At 33.4% G+C, this 23,248-nt stretch overlaps 1 protein-coding gene across 1 annotated transcript in view; it reads left to right on the top strand.

The window, feature by feature from the left end:
* Nucleotides 1-23,248, top strand: part of ADAMTS19 (ADAM metallopeptidase with thrombospondin type 1 motif 19) — a 237,160-nt gene that overhangs the window by 106,483 nt on the left and 107,429 nt on the right. Inside the window, exons 8-9 of the mRNA XM_044743732.2 lie at nucleotides 703-808; nucleotides 22,747-22,887. Of these exons, the coding sequence (XP_044599667.2) occupies nucleotides 703-808; nucleotides 22,747-22,887 (247 nt within the window). The remainder of the gene's footprint in view (nucleotides 1-702; nucleotides 809-22,746; nucleotides 22,888-23,248) is intronic.

Raw genomic sequence — 23,248 nt, 5'->3', positions numbered from 1 at the left:
GGATAGACCTTGAGGGAATTATGCTAAGTGAAATAAGGCAGAGGGAGAAAGTCAAATACCATATGATCTCACTCATAAGTAGAAGATGAAAACAAGGACAAACAAACGCATAGCAACAGAGATTGGATTGTTGGTTACCAGAGGGGAAGCGGGAAGGGAGGAGGGTGAAAAGGCACACATATGTGGTGATGGGTTATAATTAGTCTTTGGGTGGTGAACATGGTGTAATCTACACAGAATTTGAAATATATTAGGATGTATGTGTGAAAGTTAAAAAAAATGACTGTTCCATTTGTAATTTTTTTTTAGGGTATTTCTTTGAAACTAGATTCTTTACAAGTATTGAGAAATATTTAACATAATCCTTGCTTTTTCTAAGTTGTGACTATTAATTTACCTTACATGACAATGAAAAGTGGTATTTATAAAATGTATTCTTTTAATATGACTTTTAAGAATGAGACAATTGATAAAATAATTTCATCTAAAATATGAAATTGAAAAAAATATTAACAGCTTAGTTGAGTGACTTAGACTTAGGCATTCCCCCCCAAAATTCCATTTATAAGGGCTAGATATCACAGTTTAATATTAACATATTTGGGTAGAAAAACTATTATCTTTCATTTCTTCTACTAATACCTAGCACAAATGATTGCATTTTAATTCTGATGTATGATAATTAATGTCTGTGTTTTCTAGGTATAGCTTACTTGAGTGGAATGTGTAGTGAAAAGAGAAAATGTATTATTGCTGAAGATAATGGCCTGAATCTTGCATTTACAATTGCTCATGAAATGGGTCACAAGTAAGTAAAAATTCTGGCTATGCTACTATATTGGCATACAACCTCGTTATTTGAGTTATTGAATTGCATGCATATCTTTTCATTTTTTTCTTGGGTCTCAAGTTTTTGAAAAATTAGGGAAACAAGAAGAGGAAGAGATCATCTAAATTTAATGAGTGTCTTCTGAGTGTTGTAACCATTCCTGATGCTTTGAAAATGTTATTACATTACTAAAATCCTCCTCAGGGCAATTATTATACAACACATGGTTCATTTCACTATGCATTTCCAAATGATGTAAGCATTGCAATAATTATGACACTACAAAGTTGTATATTATTCAAACATTCAAGGAAAACATTTTGTACAAGTATAAAAATACTTCCAGTCTATAATAGTACCTATTTTTGTTGTTACCCTACATGGAGTAAAGAAATTAATCCGTTTGGTTTAGGCATAATGTATTTGAAAGAGAATTATACTGGACACACAATTAATATGGAGTGAACATTAACTGTGCCTCAGGTACAATTCTAAGCACTTTACATAGATTATTCACTTAAAGCTCAGAAAAGCAAGGATCTCATTTTGCAGATAATATTAATAGCTATAATAGTTAGTAGTAGCAACACTTTTATAGCACTTACTATGTGCCAGGAACATTTGTACATGCTCTATATGTCCCCACAGCATCCTTGTGAGGTAGTGCTATTAGAGTACCTATCTTACAGGGAAAAAACTGAAGTATAGAGAACTTAATTTACCCTCCCAAAGTTATAAAAATATAAGTGTTGGAAGGAGCATTTGAACTCAAGTCATCTAACTCAGGTCATACTATTCTGAATTTCTACATTAAGTTATCTGCTATCTTTGGGCCTTTGATCTCTCATCAGTAAAATGGGGATAATATCTGTTATGAGGTTGGTTTGGGATTCAAATTACATAAGAACTATGCACATATTTACAGGAAGTATATTATAGTAGAAATCGTATGGGTTAGACAATCAGACTTAATTTTGACTATAGGCTTCCCTACATGCTAGCAGTATCAGCAGTACAAATGAAAAGTATTTTAATTGGACTCAGATTTAGTGAGGTCCTACTCAGGGAGGTGATCTTTATGGAGGCCTCTTTGGTCAAAGACATATTTAGTTTGGCCGGCTGTGTTTAGAAAAATTGAATCAGTTGCCAACATTAAAAAGTATAAATTTGACATAAAAATTCAAATTTCCAGACCTGGCAGCATTAGACCCACAGTCCCATATGGCAACCATTCCTTGGAGCTGAGTAGCGTCTGTACCCTTTAGACTGGGCCCATCGTTCCCAACTCATCACAGGCTGTAACACTCTAGTGTCACGCACCCAGCTTACTTCATTTTCATTATGTGCCTGGACTCTAGACAATTGAATAAAGTTGAATTGACTGTGGAATTTGATTGGTATAAGAAAGCTTAGAAAAAATTTTTATGTGACATAATCGTGTTTGTTTAAACTGAAGTATAAGAAAATTGTTGTCATAATTATACAGTTCAATGAATTATCAAAAATGGAATATATCCATGTGCCCATAATCCAGTCCAAGAAATAGGGCATTATCAGCAGTGATTGATTTTTGATGTCACTATTTTAAATGTGTGGATATGCTTTCAGTGTCTCCAACGCAGGCTCTCAGTCTTCAGTTGATGCTTTAGAATATAGGAGTTTGTTATTCAAAAAAAGAAACAAAAAAGCTAAATACACTTTAAAAGATAAATCCTTTAGAGAAAGTACACAATGCAATAACCTCATTCAATATTTCACCCCAGGAATGATAGGATTTAGATCCTTAACTCCAATACATTTTTCATAATTTACAGGTATTTCAGTTTAATCAAACTAGGAAAAACCGTGTGCATCCTTTAAATGAAAAATGCTGAGAATAATGTTTAGAGGCAAGAAAAGTTATTATTAAAATTTTTTTAAACAATAAGTGCAAATTAATTATAAATACAATTCTTATAAATGCAAGGTTCTGAATAATTTTAATTTTCACTCTTTAACTATACATAACAGCTTGATATTACAAGCACTCTGAGTACATTTTATGAAAGACATTAAATAATTTTGTCAGGTACCCTGAATAGTAGAGGGTACTCTACTATTTAAAGTAGAGGTACTTTAAAAAGTAAAATTACTTTTTAAAGACAGATATATAAAATTAATTTCTTCAATCCCTGTTGTAATCTAAAATGTAAGAAAAACATTAATTAAAGGACTCAACCCACAAGTTACTTTATTACCATGCAAAGGCTTCGTCAAGAACCCACAACTACTTAAACAAAAAACTAAATGATATAATTTAAGGAGAGACCACTTCAACTTTATGTAGTAGAAACATTGGTTTATGACCAGGAACTCAGGTTGGAATGGCTAAAATGGTAGTAAAATATCATTTTATTTGACTTTTATAGAACTGTACCCAAAATCAATAGAGATGTGCCAAAGGTATGTGTAATGCTTGATGGATTAAGACCAGGACATGTGATATATGTTGAACTACTTAGTTGCTGAAAGTTCTCCTCACCAGTAAGCAGTGTTTGTCTCAAAAGTAGAGGTTAGTATGTTCTTGATGCTAGAGAGTGGGAGACACTAGCAGTGAGAATAATGGTGTCTTTATGAAGAACAAAAAAAACAAACAACCAGGAGGGAGTTCATCTAAATAAGTTACATCATCATCATCCAGTGTAAGATATAAAGCACAATAAAAGAAAAATATAGGAAGAGGAAATAAAAAACAGTGTTCATATACACATAGCTTCTTAAATCAGGATAGTTTTCATAGATATTAGATAATTATATCGATGGATCCTGTGTGTGCGTGTAACACACACACGCACAAATCAGCAGAGCTCTTTTACTTAGAGGTACATTTAAGAGTCAGCTACTTAAGTGAAACTATTAAATTCTTTTTTTATTATTTCTTATGTTGTTATAACTTCTTCCAGTATATTTCTTAATATAGGCAGAGAATGAGTCATATAATTCTGCAACCCACAATTTTAGAATGGTAGAATGATTCCATTTAAACTTGTCAGTTCAAGAATAGCTTTATAGTCATACATGAAATGTTTTTAAACTGATTTGGGATGAGTATATTTATGTTTGTTGCCTTAAATTTGATTTCTAAAAGATTCCACTGCAACTCCACATATAGTTGGAAAAGTCAACGTGGGCCACCAAATAATAAAAAATGACTCTTGAGGGTGAGAATTTGAGTATGGAAGAGAAAAAAAATCCTTCTTTTACTATTGCAAAGGAATCTTAAACGATGTCTGAAAAAATGTATTGAGGTTTTCCTTTGGGTGATTACCTATTTAAAAAATCTTACATTAATTATATAATTAATAAGTAAGTTAGAATTCATAGCAAGAAAGAGGAAATAAATGATTTATACCCACATTTTATGATTTCTTTTCAAATTACTTTCTTTTCTAGACAATTGGTCAGGGGAATGATTATTTTTATTGTAACCAAACTTTTTGGCCATGGAATGTTTTTATCGGTATGAAATGTTTTTATACTGGTGAATTACAAATGGAATCTTCATTAATGTACTGTGATGAAGGCTAAAACTATATTTTTATAAATAAAAATACCTTAGCAAATTGTTAATGAATTTGACAGGGTTTATTGAGTACATATGTGCAGTCACGTATCACTTAATGGGGATGCATTCTGAGAAATACGTTAGGTGATTTTATCATTGTTTGAACATCATAGAGTGTACTGAAGGGGAACAAAATTTCCCACCCCAAAATGTGTCTCTTTAACATGAGGATTATTTTAGGCCGATTATTTTTAAGAAACAAAACACAAAGTTTTTCTTATTATGTTCCCTTTAACTACCTAAAAGAATTCAGACAAAAAAAAAACCTATCTCAGGAAGCAAGCTCTCACCTTAGCATAAACATGGACTAGGTGGTAGAGTGGGAGGAAACTAGAAAAGCCTGTTTGTTGGACTCCCCTCTCTGTTCTTCTGTTTCTGTTCGGGCAAAGAAACACTTGTTTTCCAAATGTTTGCTCCTTTTCACTTACCTGTGAATTGCCTTCCTTCAGTTTGAAGTCCTTGACTCTTCCCACCCCCAACATTTTCTTTTATCTTTAGCTGAGGATGGTATTTAAGGTGAGGGCTTCGACCATTTTGGCAAATTACTCAGTTTTCCTGGGTTTTTCCCATGTATACATGTTATTAAACTTTTGTTTGTTTTTCTCCTGTTAACCTGTCTCGTGTCAGTTTAATGCTTAGACCAGCCAGAAGAACGTTATGAGACCACTGTTGTATATGCAGAACATCATTGACTGAAATGTCATTATGTGGTATATGGCTGCATACACATCTTCACTCTATTTTATATATTTTATATGATGTTTATGAACAAAAGTTTGTTAAAGCAAGAGATTTTGCTTTTATTTCAAGCCATAATTTATTGTTAATATATTAATCATGGTTAGATTGCTGTGTTTGGAGAGACTGTCTCCAAAAACACCCTCAAGTTCAATGATTTGCTAGAAGGAGTCACAAAATTCAGCAAAGCTGTTTTACTCATAATAAAAGTTTATTACAATGAAAGGATATAGATTAAAATCAGCAAAGGAAAAAGGCACACAGGGCTGGGTCCAGGAGACACTTGACACAAGCTTTTATTTGTCCCTTTCTGGTGGAGTTGTGGAAACAGTGCTTAATTCTCTCAATAATAATGTTGTGAAGCTAACCTGAGCATTGGTATCCAGAGTTTTTACTGGAGTTTGGTCATATAGGCATGGCTGACCACCCATAAGGCAGACGTTCAGTCTCTATCCCCCCAGAGGCCAAACTGGCCTTAGTTCCCCACCATAAATCACGTTGTTAGTATAAACTAGTTGGCGTGTCCCAAGGCCCCCAGGTAAACAAAGATACTCTGATCAGGCAGGATATTCCGAGGGCTCAGAGGTTACCTCTCAGGAATCAGGCAAGCACCAGACCTTTCTCTGGGATGTGCAGGTTTTGGGCCACCCAAACTTGCAGAGTTAACTCTTTACTGCACAATTACACAATATTCTTAGAGTCTTAGAATATCTTATTTATATTAGGTTGCTAAAGGCCATCTAATAAAAATAATAGTCTTCTTTTATTAGTAGACATTGTGCTAAATACTGTGTTTTCATATCTAATCCAATCTCACAAAAATCTGGAGCGAGTTATTGTTGTTATCATCTTTTTACCACTGAGGAAACTGTAGCTAATAGAGATTAATTTTTCAGGAGTTCTTTTGATATTAAGGACATTCTTTTTTTGATCAAATATTTTGTTAAGATTTTTCTAGTTCTCTTAGTGAATTTAATCTTGTTTTTTAATGTTTTTGACCTGCAGTGTTTTTTTGGTAGTCAAATTCCGTATTATCTTTTATTATTTCTTCTATAGCTTTTTGCAATCAGAAGTGCTTCCTCATTCTACAATTAGGGAAACACACTTTTGTCTAGTTGTTTTATATTTTCTTCTTCTCTCTCTCTTTCTTTCCACTCTCTTCTCTCTAGCCATTTAACACTAGAAGGCCATCTAGAATTTTATTTTAGTGTATGTAGTAAAGTTCTCTCCATTGAATTTGATTTTCTTATTAACTGCTAAATAAATGATCTTACTATTCAAAATGTGGTCTGTGATGAGATAAGGAGCTATGCCAGAATATAGCACATTGCTTGCTTCATTGAAGAAGTCTTGAAATAAAAAAAAAAGTCAGTTGAACTAAACTGTGTGCTTAGCAGTGTAGCTGATTTACATTCCAGCACCAGCGACTAATCTAGATAAATATCTATAGAAAAGCGTGCACCTAATGGCAGCCAGGCACTGACCACTGTCTGAGTAGTCCTGCTACATAACACTTATTCATTCTAAGTCATTGTTGCATAGGAAGTCACATTTGATGTGCCAGACAGCAGTCATTATTTTTAGCCTGAAAGATGGTCTGTACTTGAATTGTGTATCTGTGTCCTCATATATTTGTGAAGTACTTTCAGACAAAGTCTGTGATGAAATCCATTGCAAATAATAAAAGTTATTCTTTTGTATAAATATTTAGTACAAAAAATTTATATAACAAATAAAAATTTATATAACAAAAAAACTAGATGTATAAACACTATATATGGTTTATATTTTTTGTTATAATATTTGTTATATGTATCTGTTATATATATAATTATATAATATATAATTATATAATATATAATTATATAGCTATAATATATATCATATATGCATATCACATCCTTTTTTCTTTAGGAACACAAATAATTCAGTCCTCTTTATGAATTCTAACCAAAAGTAAAATAACTCTTAATATCTGATTAGCTTTTACTAAAATTTAGCCCCAAGTCTTAGATATTGTAAAATATATACTTTATCAGGGAAGTAATAATGTTAAAGATAATTGTTAATAATATAATCCTGTGAGTATTTTTATGGTCTTGCTAAATCTCCAGATTTATTGGACAGCAAAACGTTGCGTTGGCTTATCACGTTGAGACCAAAGACTTCTGTTCCCACCTGAAGAAGGAAGGCAATAATATTAGCTTTATTTTAGAGATGATGATTGCCAGCGCTCACACAGCTAATAAGTGCCTCAGTGGATCTTTAAAGTCAAATCTGTCGAAATCCAAAAACCAAGTTATTAATTACTGTGCTATGCCAGAAATGCTGAAGGGCGCTTCTAACTAACTTAACTTTACTCGAATTACTTCTGGACTGGCTCTGAATTATCTGTCCCCACCTTCTCTCTTCAGCCATACTTCATACTATACTCCCTCTCATTCTCGGCACTGCAGTCACATTAGAGTTCTTACAGTTTTTCTAATGTGCCATCGTTCTTCACATCACAGGACATTGCACATGCCACTCCCTCTGCCGAGAATACTCTTACTTCCTATCTTTGAGTAATTATCTCCTACTGAATATAATTTTTATATCATGTCAATAATCATTTCCTACGTATGTGTTCTGTGTAGATCAATCTCCATATTAAACACTTAATGGCACCATCTCTTTATAGACATACATTCATTCATCTGTTAGATATATGCTTCATAGGCTGTAAGCTCCAAGAGGTAATGAACCATGCCTATTTTTGATTATCATGAAATTACTAATGGATTTGATAGTGCTTGTTACGTTCTAGGTATTCAGTAAATATGTATAAAATAAATGAATGCTTTAATATAGTAATTATCTTAGTAAAATATTCTTATGCATAAAATTTCAGTGAAAATTTATTAGAGAAAAGAAGCTGTATCCACATTCAAATTGTTTAAATTGTTTTTAGATATTGTATGAAACTTCTAATAAGTTATCAGGTAAAGTTTTATAAAAATAATATCATGTATTTTGAAATATACCCAAGGCCACATGGAGTGAGACTTTATTCCACTATGCATGTGCAGAAATGACTCCCCGTGCCCTAGAGGTACTCTCCTGTGAAGTCTTCCTATCACAGTAAATGGAAGCTCCATTCTTCCAGTTGCTGAAGGTTTAATGCTCTCTGGTGGAAAGGAGTCAAAGCTGCATAACCCCTTACATGGCAATGTGTATCTCCAGTCAGCTGGAAGCAAAAGGTTTTCTTCAGGATATCGAGTGAAAAAGAATGCATCAGGATCAACCAGATTCTAATGACATAGCTTCAAAACATAAAGGCAGACATTGACAAAGCAGAGAAATAGATAGAACCACAATCATAGTAGGAGGTTTTAACATAGTTCTCCAAGTGAACAGAAAGACTTGTATGGCAGAGATTTGAACAACTAAAAGGATCAATTTCTTGGGCAGATGTAAAACCTGCAGCCCAGGGGCCCGGCCGCATGTCCTAGTGGTTAACTTTGGCATGCTCCAGTTTGGCGGCCTGGGTTCGCTGGTTCAGACCCCAGGCACAGACCAACACCACTCATCAGCCATGCTGTGACGGCTACCCACATATAAAGTAGAGGAAAATTGGCACAGATGTTAGCTGAGGGCTAAAGAAGAAGAAGAAGATGAAAAAAAAAAAGTCCTGCAGCTGATAAATGAAGAATACGTACTCTTTTAAAACACAGTAGATGTTTACGAAGAATGACCACATATTGTTTTATTCTACAAATCTAAACAAATTTCAAAAAGTGATATACAGATGAATTTTTATGATCATAATACAATCAAGTTAAACAATCAATAAAGAAAGAAAATGAAGAAATATATTCATTAAGAGGCTGGCCCTGTGGCTGAGTGGTTAAGGTTCTGCATGCTCTCTTTCAGCAGCCCAGGTTTGCAGGTTCAGATCCTGAGTGCAGACCTGCTCCACCTATCAGCCATGCTGTGGTGGCATCCCACATATAAACAATGGAGGAAGGTTGGCATAGATGTTGGCTCAGGGCTAATCTTCCTCAAGCAAAAAAAGAGAAGGATTGGCAATGGATCTTAGCTCAGGGGAAATCTTTCTCACCAAAAAAAAAAAAAAAAAGAATTACGTACATTTGGAAATTTACAGTTATATTTTTGAAAAACTCATAGATTAAAGAAGAAATCATTAGGGAAGTCAGAATATTCTCAGATTTAAACAATAACAAATAATACTGTTTAGCAAATTTGTAGCATGCAAATAAAGCAGCACATTAGGGAAATAAGTAGCGTTAATACACATAAAAATTAAATGATGAATTAATGACCTAAGTTTTCCAACTAAGAAGTTGGAAAAATAACAACGAAGTAAAAGAAATTAGAAGGAAGAAATACTAAGAGTAGGAACTAATAAAATAGCAAAATGAATTAAAAATGGTAAAAGCCAAAATTAGATCCATGAAAATGCAAATAAAACTGACAAATACAAGACTGATCAAGAAAAAAGGGGCACAATTCAACAATATTAGAAATGAGAAAAGGAGGCATAACATGGATACCAAAATTAAAAAGATACTAAGACAATATATGGAATACTTTTGTGGCAAAAAATTAAAAACAGGTTAAATGGGAAAATTTCTAAGAAAATGTAATAGAAGAACATAAAGCTCTACAAAAATTGAATCAGCATTTTAGAATCCTCCCAAAGAAAAACACCAGTTCAGACCTAGAAATAGGTTCAAGGAATTAATAATGTTAATATTAATCTAATTTTTCTAGAAAATGAGGGAACACCCTCCAACTTATTATTTGAAGCTAGTATTAATGTAATATAAAAAATCAAAAAAGGACAATTATGAGGAGGAAGATTACAGTCCTTTCTTATCTGAGAATTATGCAGAAATGACAAAGAAACATTTTTTTAAAAAGCAGTGTATAAACAAAGGTAATACAACAGAATAAAGTTGGCTTTATATCAGGATAGCAAAGGTAGTTTATTTTTTTAAAAATCTTAATCTCCACATTAAGAGATTAATGGTAAAAACTGCAGTATCTCAATAAAACCAGAAAAAAATCCAATAAAATAAAATTTACTCCTCTATATTTACCAGAAACAATGGGAAAAGTCATTCTTAATGGTGAAATACTAGAAACATCCTCTACAAAGTTAGGAAAGTAACAAAGATCTTACTATATCTGCTTCTGTTTGTGTACTGGGACTACAAGCAAGTACAGCATGGCAGAAAAATAAATAAAAAGTGCAAGAATGAGAATGGAAGAAAAAGCTCTTTCAATTTCTAATATGATATGATTGCCTACATAAAAACGTGACATAATGTAAAAGTGAAGTATGAAATAGAGTTTAGTAAGGTAATTGGATATAAAATAAATATACAAAAATCAGCTGTCCACACAAAAATGCAAAATATCATTAAGAAAGGATACTATTGGGGCTGGCCCCGTGGCCGAGTGGTTAAGTTCGCGCGCTCCGCTGCAGGCGGCCCAGTGTTTCGTTGGTTCGAGTCCTGGGCGCGGACATGGCACTGCTCGTTGGGCCACGCTGAGGTGGCGTCCTGCATGCCACAACTAGAAGGACCCACAACAAAGAATATACAACTATGTACCAGGGGGCTTTGGGGAGAAAAAGGAAAAAAAATAAAATCTTTAAAAAAAAAAAAAAAAAGAAAGGATACTATTTACTGTAGCAATAGAAAACACAAAGTACTTAGGAATAAATTTAACAAAAGATAGTAAAACATTTACCCTTATTAAAATTTATTAAATTACACCTTTAACAATGAAAATATACCATGTTTGTGGATAAATGCAATATCTTATAATGTCAGTTCTGCTGTAAATGGATGTAAAGGTTCATGAAAATTCCAATAAATATATCATCACAACTTCTTTTATGGAATTTGACAGAGTATTTCCAAAATTTATATATAGGTGCAAATTGCCAAAAATAGACAAAACATTCTTAGAGAAAGAAGAGATGAAAGTGGAGGCAAAGACAGAAGAGAATGAGGAGGAAAATAATATGAGAATCTTGCTCTGCCAGAAATCAAGACCTGTTATGAAACTATAAACTAAGACATATTTACATTTATGCAGATGTAGGCAGTTTAAACCAAAAGAACGAAATACAGAGTCATAAACAGGCCCGTGCCTATGTGAAAACCTGATGTCTGACCAAGGTGTCATTGCAGATCAGGAGAGAAAGTTGACTGTTCAGAAAAATATGATCGTGCAGTTGGTTTTCTACATGTATAAAAATGAAATTGAACACCTTTTTCAGATCATTTCTAAAAATCAATTCTGGATAAAATAAAGACTGATATATCACAGATAAAACTTTAACAGAAAATATGTGAGAGTATCTTTAGGACTTCAGGATTGAAACTATTTCTAAAACAGCACAGTTTTTTGCCTGCCTTCTTTTTGAAGGCAGAGCCATAACATCTGATAGAGAAGTCTGACATGGATCTTAGAATTGTTGTTCAGATTTCTTGTTTGTATGATGGTTTCTCTTAAAACCTAAGTTATGTTAGACTACGTAACCTCCATACAGACATACACACATATATTGTATATATAAACGTGTATATTACATGTATTTATTTTCATGAAAATATTTCACAATTTTAAAATGAAAGTAAAACTAGAAAAAAGTGGGAAAATGAGCATTATTTGTATAATTGGAAAATTCAGGATAATCTAACAAACCTATTAGAACAATAAGAGAATGCTTATTGACCTGTTAAAAAAAAAGACTTTTCTTTCCAATATATAAGCAACAGCCACTTGCAAATTATAAAGAAAAAATTCCATTTATATTGAAGATAGCAAAAAATTAAATAAAAAAGATAAAATACCTAGGAATATACTTACAAAGGAATGTACAAGACTTATAAAAAGAAGAATTTCTAACCACACAGAGAGTCATAAAAGTGGTTTAAGTAGATGGAAAGATATTTTCTGATTTGGGTTAGGAACAGTCAGTATTATAAAATGACCGTTATCTACATATAAATGTAATGTGATCTGCCCAAAAATGCCAACAGAATTTCCTTTTCTTTTTTTTATTAGACATACTGATTATAGAGTCCATATGGAAAAAATCAACATAAGAAATTTCTTGTTAAAAAAGAAAAAAGGCGCAGAGGAGGAGGGTGAACTCTGTCAGATATTAATACATTTCATAGTAGATAAAGCAGTTTGTGCTGGCGCTGAATAAGCAGACAAGTCAATGGAAGAGACAGTAAAAAATCCATTCATAAGCAAGGAATGATGTGGGAATGTAGCAAATAATAAAAACTGCACCTACAATCAGTGGAAGGAAATGAATGATCCAGTAACAGAAGTAACATGAATCTGATTCTCTACCTTAGAAATTACATCAGAACGTACCAAAATGATTCTGTACATTGAGATTTTCTGTTTTGTTGGCTTTTTTTTCCTTTTTTTTGTCTTTCAATAGGGAATCTATTTGATTCTGGATATAAAATCTAGAAACATTTGAGGAAAAGTCACGTAAAATTAACTCAAAATTAAATATCAACACAAAGAAAAAGAATAATACTTAGACGGTAAATCACAATCAGTGAAAGTATTTGCAACATATATGACAAAATAATATTTTCCTTAATATAAAAAGAGCTCTTACAAATGAAGCCACAAAATGACCAAAGCCCCGTTAGAAAAATACCACGTTGCTCATAGAGATGTATCCATGGCTTCTGTGAAAGAACCTTAGCATCATTTGTAGAATGCCAATTCAGATCACCAAGCAATTCTGCTGTCACCTCTCAGGTTATATAAATCTATACAGTGGAACCCATATTCACACCCACTATAAGGACCATGTGCTTCCATTGGTAAGAAAATTCTTTCTGCCCTCTTCCCTTATTTTCTCCTCCTCTTCTTTCAGATCATTTCTTCAGAGAATTACTCCATGGGTAGGTTAAATCTCTTAAATCTCTTTTATAGGTTCTATGTAATTTTCATTCTTAATTTTTTCACAGCTGCAGGTTTACAAAATTTGTATGATTATTTGACATCTAATTAGATTGTGCTTCCTGAGGACAGTGTCTGTGTCTTGTTTTTTTGTTTCTATTGCTGTTATTTAACATTGTATCTCTAACAGCTCTCATGTGCTCCGTAAATAGATGTTAAGTGATGTTTTGATAACAGTGTAAGTGAATGAAAAATGTTGGAATGTGTGGAAACAGATATTCTGATACATTTTTGAGAGGAGTGGACAGTGGTGCAATATTTTTGGAGGCCATGTGGCACTGCTTATCCAAATTTAAATAAAGGACTGCTGTGAATAGGGTTTCAGCTCATTTTGCCAGCTTTGAGTATAGCACATTTCAAGTTATAATTTCATTTGTATTTGTGATTCTTTGCTTACTAGAATGGTTGAACATCTCACCTTTTGCTGACTTGCTAAAGTTAGCCCCATTACTTTAAAAATATGTAGCCAATAAAAATAATCACAAGGACTCGAGTATGGTCACTGTTTTACATGAACAAAACAGTATTTATTTTATGACCATTTAGTATCTGATGGCTCAACACTTTCTTTTCGTAATTATGCTAAGTACCCTTTTAAGATATGTTATATTCCTGTAATAATACTCTGGACATTAAGTTGTGGACAAAATTATTTGTCTTGAAGTCAGAATATGATATAGTTTTGTAATTTGACTTTAGCATGTTTATCATAATTTATACTTGTACTAGATAAGATCAAGAAAATAAAAAAACTCTAGTAGAGTTCTATATTTTTACAAGTTAAAAGAAACTGTATTAAACATATACAATTTATTCACTGATTAAGAATCTCATATAGTAATTAGATTGTCTACTTCATAGAGATGTTGAGTCCTGATAAAATTACATAAATTAGGGCAACTTAGTTATAAATCATGTCATTATAAAAATATAGAACAGTGTTTGATATGGCCAGAAACACTTATGTGTTTTTGGGTTTTGTTTCACTTTTTGAACCAGGGGAAAAAGGCTAATATATTTACTAAACTTTGGCGTGGAGACATGGCTTTTCCAGCAAGTTAGCAATTCAAGAGTTTCTTCAGAACTGAGCAGCTAATGAGGCAATAAATATGCAAAGTTAGCTCCTTGAAGGCAATAAATATTTGGGGCACCTGCTAAAATTTTAATTATTGCCAGAGTACCAAGAATGCAGATGCCTTGTTACTAATAAGCCTTTGAAATCAATGACATTTGCTTACATACTCTGCTGGAAATTGTGCCTGAATTCTACCAAGCATAGGACCAGGTTGTAAACTTGCATCTTCAGACATCTGTATTTCTGTTATTGGCATCAATATTGCTATCAGTTCTTTGGTTGAAACATCTTTAACTCTTTCTCCCCTTCGTTCCTCTCATAATCAGTTGCCAAATTCTATTCTTCCTTCATCTGAAATAGCTATCCCATCTGTCGATTCCCTCTTCTCTTATTCCCCAGGCTTGGACTACTGCAATACCTGTCTCACTGGTTTCCTTGCCTCACCATTTTATCTTTGTAATCTATCTCACACATTAGTTAGATTTCAAGGTCTGAATCATGGTACTGATCTTCAGTCCAGAAATCTTTATTGCCCCTTACCACGTAATGGATGAACTCCAAATTCCTTAGCCTTAGATTCATGACTTTTGTAGAGTAGTCCCAATCTACCTTTCTGACTTTATAATCCACTTCTCTATTTCATGAATGCAAGCAATCCATAATTTTCAAACTTCAGGTCTTTATTAATACTTTTTCACTGTCCCAACTCCCAGCCTTACTAATCTGTATCTCTTCCAATTTTACTTATCCATTAATGGCCAGGATAAATGCTATCTTTTTGTGAAATTAGACCTGAAAGTCTGGCTGAAAATATATTTCCTTTTTCAACTTCCTTGCTCTATTTATTGCAAATATCACTGTCACTTAATTTCTACTATATACTGATTTTTTTCTGAAATTTACACACACACACAAACACACACACTCAACTGGACAGCAATCTCTATGAAAACAAGATTACTATCTAATATGTTTTTTCTCCCACAGCACAAAGTTGAGTGCATTGTATATTATAGGCACTCAAACATTTGTTGTATGAATGAATAAGCATTTGTTGTATGAATACTCATCTGTTGGACAGGCATCTTGAGATCCAGAGTAGAAGGCAGTTGAGTTCCAGAAGTAGAGAAGAGGAATTAGTTTGGATCAAGGAATGCAGCTGGCTTGACTGAGTAAAAGAAAATGCAGTTTTATGACTAAACAATTATAAATATGGCAAAATACTTTTCCTTTTGATACATGATGACATTTTAAATTCCTATATAAAATAAACAATGTGGAAATACAATAGTTAAATTATATATCAGTTAGGCTGAGTCTACTTTGAAGTCTGGTGGCAGGCCTGTCTAACTGTTTCATGCAAGTCCTGAAGCCATGGACTCGGAAGGGCCAAATCCAGCAGTTTTAGCAATAGGACTATTTAATATAAAATTCTAATTCAATAAGAAGCTAACATATGTCCCAGAAGACATCCTGTCAAACATAAATTTGGCTTCTCTCCTTCAGCTTGCCTGAAGAGTGCTTTTTAGAAGGGTATAAAAGTTTTGCCTTTCATTTTGCATTGATGTGCATCAGTATATCTACTGTAAAAAAGAGAAGACACATTCTAAAGGGAGAGTAGACAAACAGCATGAAGTAAATAGGAAATGAAGATAAAGGCAACATGTTATCATCTAAGACTGTTAGAATGGGAAATACATGAAATAATAATAGATTGCTATAATAGACAAAAAGCAAATATACTTCTACCTCTAGAAGTCCATTGCTCCTTAAAATGTTCAAAATTAATTATTCTCTAATTAATTTCCCTTGACCCACTAAAATTGGTAATGGCTACATGTAATTTTACTGTTCCTACATTGTACTTGTTAGAATTCCCAGTAGCAAAAGTCTCAAATATCTTCCTCTAGCACACCTGCCATGGGTAAAGTTAGAAACTACTCAGTGAGCAGGTGAGTGAGAAGGTGTATTAGAGAATTACAGACTTGAACTTGAATTCTTGTCATGTCAACCACTTGCTGAATGAACTTTGGGTAAGTCAATCTGTCTGAACTAATTTTCTTCATCCCTAAAATTTGAATTTTTTTTTTCAATGTTCATTATTAGATTGGTGATGCTTTAATTGCATAGCACAGTGGTTGACCCATAATACAGAGTGAATGAATAATAAAAATAATTGGTAGTATTATAATTATTTTTATGAATGCTTTAATATAAAAAGGTGATTTTCAGCCTCCACTGACTATACATCTCTCTCTTCATTCAAGGAGTTATTTCATATCCTTCAGAATTCTTACTGGATTGGCAGGAGGCGTGCTTAATATGGAGACTCTTGTAAGACCACTAATACAGCATTTGTATCTGATACTTTATTTAGATAGTGATACCAGTTAAAGTAATAAGTAGTTTGTCCAAGTTAATAATCATAATGGGACTTCAGCCAATATAGATGTGGCAGCACTCCCACACCAGACTCTCTCCAAATGTGGGTTTGGATGTCATAGTGAGTAGGTGGAAGAGAGGAAAAAATCACCCAGCTATGAATGGCCTTACAAGAACTGGCTTTCTGTTTGCATTTCTCTGATGTATCTTGGCAAATACATGGTCTAGAGTGAGGCAAGCAACCTTCGTTGAGTAGTTCACCTAGAGACTTTTCTGACTTATGGTTTCTCTAAGTCAGTAAGAGGCTACATTAGTTTCAATTTTCCATCAAATTTACAGAATATTTAGTTGCATCTATGATTCTATATCAGTTCATAAGTCTGTAGACATTTATTTAATAAGGTATTGAACTAAATATTTCAAGGAATTAAAAAGAAAATATGACAATTCTTGTTCTCTGAACACTTAAATTCTATGCAGTGATAGTTTATATTATTTAAAATTCACCAGCAGTAGAAGGTAATTATAGTATGTTTTATGTGCCATATATCTGAAGGACATAGAGGTTAAGGGTCATGAGAAATATATGCTAGAATTTATTGAAGTGTCCTTTATAGAGGAAGACGATCTTAAAATTAGAGTTGCATTTGTAAATACAGATAAGCTGGGGAAAGCATTCTGATAGACAGAAATGTATCAAAAAGTAGGCTGGAATTAACTGTTCTAATAAATTAGATTGAAGTCAGTTTACAGATCGTTTGAAAAACAGGATAAAGTTTGGATTTTATCCTGTAGATCATTGGTTCTCAAAAGTTTGAGTGGGTAAGAATCATCTAGAACATGTGTTAAAATGAAGTTTCTTAGACGTTATCGCTAAATATTTTCTTTGAGTTGTTGGGGTAGGGCCAAGGAATATGCATTTTAAGTAACCCACCATCACCGTGCCCTACAATTCTAAAGCACATGGTTCATTATTCATATTTTGCCAAGGAAAATTAAAAGATTTGGCCTAGAAAACTAGTTTTTTTTGCATTAGATCATTCACAAGAAGCTAATTAAAGCATGGTTTAATTAAGACAAAGAGTTAAGGGGCAAGAGGTCAGATGGGCAGACATTGCAATAAACCAGAAGTGAAGAGAATCAATACTTGTCTTGGTTGATAGCAGTGGTGGCAGAAAGGGGGCGGTGGGTGGCAGAGCCTTAAGGAATATAGAACTAACAGGATCCAGGCATCTATTAGTTAGGTGAGGGAAAGAGATAGTATTCCAACCCCAGTAGATAATAAACTCCTTGAGGGTAAGAACTAGATCTTACTCATTTTTATGACCCCAGCTCATTATAGTACCCAGCATATAGTGGGTTCTCCACAAGTGTTCGTTGAATTGCTAGATAAACCTGTTTTGTAATGCACAGTAAAGTCAAAAGGAATCTCAATTTTTGTACCTCTTCTTTTCTTTTTAACCTCTAGTTTTTTTATCTCCTTGCTGACTTGCTTTACATTGCCTTTTGACTTGCGGAGAGAAGTACATATTTAATTATTTTGTGCAAGTTGAAATGATTTAAAACGTAAAAAGTAATGAAAATAGCATGTATTTCTTAATGTTGGGCTTTTTTTCCATGAGCACACAGTAGTGAAGTTATATCAAATTAGATGTAGCCACTGAATTGTATGAAATTAAGTGTCATTTTGTGGAAATATAATCCACTTCCAGTTAGACATTGTGATAATCTTTTTCTTTTTTTAAAGTAAGTTTTCCATATAATATATGACTTTTGGTAGGAAATGGTATATCCTGATAAAATGTTTAATGTATTCAGCACAAAAAAGTCTACACTTTTAAAGTATTACTGTTTACAAATCTGAGCCTTTCCAAATTATCCAAAAAATGCGAGTGAGTTCATAAATGTTCTCTTCTCTAACTCTTTAAACATCAAAAGGGACCATCTTCAAAATCCAAATGCTTCTCCAGCTTTCCGCAGGATATCACAAAACTTCCTGGCAGGGACTTTTAAACAAGTTGAGAAGTTTTATAAGATAAAAATATTTTTTCAGTTGACTTGACAACCATGTACAATGTTAGCGGAGAGTTTATTTGCCCAAGGCTCTTTGTCAAAATGAATTTAAACTGAGATTATTAAAATGTAGCTCACTTGCACAGTGTGAGGAGAGGTGTTGCTATTGTCTTATTCTGAGAATGCATGTGAGTTGCTTATGGGACTATATATGTAGAGGTGCATTTCTGCTAAAAGAGAGGAGATACTTAAAATTATTCAGAAAATGGTAAGTCGTAGGCATAAATGGAGAGATTTGATTAGAAAGAGAAGCATTACAGTGTGGTGGTTTAGAGGTCTGTCTGCTTGACCATCAGACAGCCTGGGGCTGAGTCACAGCTCCACCACTAACCTCAGCGCCTTTCTCATCTGTAGAATACAAATCATGATAATAGAAACATTATGGGGATATTGTGAGGATTAAATGATATCATCATTGTAAATGATTAATGTAGTGACTGGAGCAGATAAAGGTTCACAATTAAATGTTTTGTTTCAAATCTGTGCAATCAGGACTAAGCAATGTCGCCTGATAGTTCCAGATGTGTGGTAAAAAAAAAAAAAAAAAGCCCTGTCCCAATTTAATGATAATCTTTTCTGTTACAAGTTAAATGGCTTTAGAAAAATTTAACTAATGGTAAACAATGCTTGAATCATCAGATCTCTCCATGGCTGTAGCTCATTTCTTACATGAGAATCAGGATCCCAAAAGGAAAATGATCATCTGGATGAGAAGTTGTAATCTTCCCAATTTGGAAAATCGCATTACGCTACTTTGGGAAAATGTCCAAATTGCTAAATCTTGGAAGCAGTCCCTCTCCTTCTCTCAGATGGACACATTATTTAAGAAGTTTTATTATTTCTGAAAAAGATCAGTTGCCTTTCAAAAATAATAGCATTTGTGTATGATTTGAAAGACGGCACCACCACAGATGGAAGAGTTGAGTGTGTTCCACATGGCAAGTGGCTGTTGATATAAGAGGGTCACCCAGCAAAGTGTGCTGCCGCCAGAATCCCGGGTGGAGATGAGACAGTGATGCAGGCAGGGGCTGCATCAGCACCATACAGTTAGAAGTGCATTAAGGCATCTTTGTCAATCTGTGGGATTGTGCCATATTTACAATTTCTGTTTTAATTTAACATCCAAAGTAAATTCTTGCCATTATTATTTACTTGGTTTTCCTTAAGTCCACAACTTTCACCAAAGTGAGTAAATCCAGCGGATTACCTTTAATGATGTTTATCTCTGTGCTTTTGACAAATTAAAATGCTAAGATAAAATTTCTCTGATTTTCTGCCCCAATAAAAAAGAATAGTTATGGGTTCCTACTATAGTCCAGGCACTGTGCCAGGCATTTTACATCATCCTCATGTAATCTTCACAACCAGTCAGGAAAATATATTTAACCAATGAGGAAACTGAGGCACATTTCTTTATTATTATGCAACTTGCCTCTGGTCACATGAATGGGGGGGTACAAAATTCAAATCTCTTTCTAATGCCAATGTCTTTCACTCTACCCCCCAGTAACTGAACTGGCCCGTAACCACTTCAAATCAATTTCTTACTTTTCCTCTCTATCTTCAAAGTATGAAAAACATTTATCTTCCTATTCTGTCAATCATTCTTTTAATATGTGTTGATACAGACCCTATTTAAAGACATAATTAAACCAGGAAAGAGAAATATGATGCAGCATCTAGCTGAGTTTTTCTAACACTAAAAGTGAAAAATGATATTCAATAATGTATTTTTAGTTTTATTTAGACCATAGTTTTCATAGTCTTTAATGTTAGCAAACATGGTGAACTCTTAATTCATTACTCTTATTCATAAATTAATTTATTCAACTGATATCATTTTTCCTCTCAAAAATATATTAAATGTAACAATTTTGATTCAAGTTTTTAATTTATTTTAATGAAAATATAGTTCAATAGTCTTGAAAATTTTTATTTTGATTTAAGAAAATGTGAGTAGTCTAGTTGTGATTTCCCTTAGCAACTTTTATAACAATTCTTTTATTAGGTTTTTAAAATACAGTATAGATATTCTTCTTATTCACAATTTTTTATTATGAAAGACCATTTTATTTATTATCCAGATCATTACACAATGAGAAAAGGGAACACTTGACTATCTTGGCATCATCTTAGAATGCACAAAACCAAACTTTCCTCTTTCTGCTTCTTCACTATTAACTGTCACTCACAAACAATTATTTTGATGACCTCATTCTGAGAATTCATAGGTGATTATATAGCATTTTTACTGAAATAGAAGTGATTCTGCATGATGACTTGGTTCAGCATTTAAGCATAGTTTATAGATTATGATTCCAATATGCCAGGATCTTAGAGAGATGAGGAAATCCCTATCCTCAAGACATTTCAGAGACAGCCAAAAGTAAAAATCTATAATATGATGTAGAAAACATTATAACAGTGTTGTTCACAGAATGCTATGCTGGGAAAAAGAGATAGTACACATAGCTGAGGTGGCAGTTAGTAAAATAAAACTTCCTGAAGTAATCTACGTTAATCTTAAAGATTAAGTAGAATTTATCCAGATAAAGACATTGAAGAACAAGCACTTTGGACAATGCAGAGGAGAGAATGGAAGTCGTAGACGTCAGATGTGTAATGATTAGTCACCTGTTTCTAGAGCCAGCCACCTCAGTTCTAACATCACCACTTTCCACTTTCTCACTGCGTAACCTCGGGAAAGTTACTTCTCGTTAGCAAAATGGGCCTTATAGTAGTTCCCACCTCATAGAATTGTTTAACTCAAGCTTATAAAACCCCTTGTATGGTGTATGACACATAGAAAATGCTAAATAACTATTAATTGCAAGACAATAAGGAACACTGTAATGTTTGAGAAACTATAAATCATTTGGTATTGCTGAAAAGAAAATGCAATAAATGACTTAGAAGATGAAGAGGCTATGTACCTTGTTAAAGAGGTGGAAATTGCCATGTAGGTAATTGGAAGCAGAGGAATGGCAATCCAGTTATGTTTTAAATAGATCTCATTGGGGCAGAGTAGGAGGAGAAGAAGGCAGAATGTTGGTAAAGACTAGAGGTGCAGAACCCATAATGCCATAGTAATTGTTGACTAAATATAGTCTTTCGTTAATACAGTCTTTGTTAATAGTAACAAAAGTAATTGAAAGGAGGTGAAATTTGAGAGAAATATTTAGAAAATAGAATTGGCAGGGCTTGCCCCTGACACTTAGTAAGTAAAATAGCTTGAGTGATAATTTGGGAGAAGAAGGAATAAATGGCGATCTGAAGATTCTTGATTTGACAGACTAGGTGGCTAACAAAGACACAGAAAAGAGAGCAAAGGAGAAAAAGAATACAGGAGTAAACTGAAGTTTGAAAGAGAGAACGAGAGCAGTTTTTAGATGCATTGATTTTAATGTTTTTCTAGTATTTCCATTTGGAGATAAGTCAGATTTTTAGAATAGAGTTCCAACTTAAAGCAACTGAGTCAAGATTCACTAGAAAATGTGAAGATGACCCCTTAGGTGAAGGTTTCCCAGGGAGGGTTTGTGTTATATAATGAGTGCAAGAAGATGGTCTAATGAAACAGAGGGGAAAATGATAGTTTAATGTGGTTTCAGATTTGATAAAAGGTGTGAATAAAACATCTCCAGGCAAGAGCAAGGATCTAGTGTGGTTGAATAGAAACTTACTATTTCTGTGTGTCTCATATGTACTACTATGTGAAAAATATATCTATAGATTATGGTGATATAGATGACCAAACATTTTATTTTCTAGGTTGATTGGGGAAATGTTCTAAATAAAATCTTTATGTTCTAAATAATATATTAAAAAATAGGCTCTAAATGAAAACATTTACCTTTAATCTGGGTAACAAAATTTAAAAAGTAAATCAGTCTGAAATCTAATTTTATTTTGATCTTTAAAACTAATTTCTCTCCCATTATTTTAAGTATTTAACTGTTATTTAATTGCTGTTATGGGAAATTAAAAAGTAATATTTGCTTAATGTTATTGTTTTATTTTAATTATATTCTGAATCAGCATGGGCATTAATCATGACAATGACCACCCATCATGTGCTGATGGTCTTCATATCATGTCTGGTGAATGGATTAAAGGACAAAATCTTGGTGATGTTTCATGGTCCCGGTGTAGCAAGGAAGATTTGGAAAGATTTCTAAGGTACTGAGGTCACTTACTGTTGTTGCATTGTGAGTGTTTCTGTGTGCCTGTTTCCTCTACCACCCAGGGAAGGTGGCATGGCAGAGCAGAAGGGCACCAGATTAGGAATCAAGGCACCTGGTTCCAATCCTGGCTCTTCCATTGACTCATCCACATTATTTAACCCATCTGCTTCTTAGTTTCCACATTTTTCAAATAAAAAGATGGGCAAGATGATTTGTAAGGTTGAAAATTTTTATGATGATAAAAAATAATCTGTTGTGGTATTTGTCTCTTCAAAATTTCCCACTGGAAATATTCTCATTGCTCATCACTCAACACCTCTGTTGTTATCACAAAGAACCTCTTTAACAAAATCTCC

This window comes from Equus asinus, chromosome 9, assembly GCF_041296235.1.
Source record: "Equus asinus isolate D_3611 breed Donkey chromosome 9, EquAss-T2T_v2, whole genome shotgun sequence".
Lineage (NCBI taxonomy): Eukaryota > Metazoa > Chordata > Mammalia > Perissodactyla > Equidae > Equus > Equus asinus.
The sequence above is the reverse complement of the archived record's forward strand: the minus strand, read 5'-3'. Positions and strand labels throughout refer to the sequence as shown.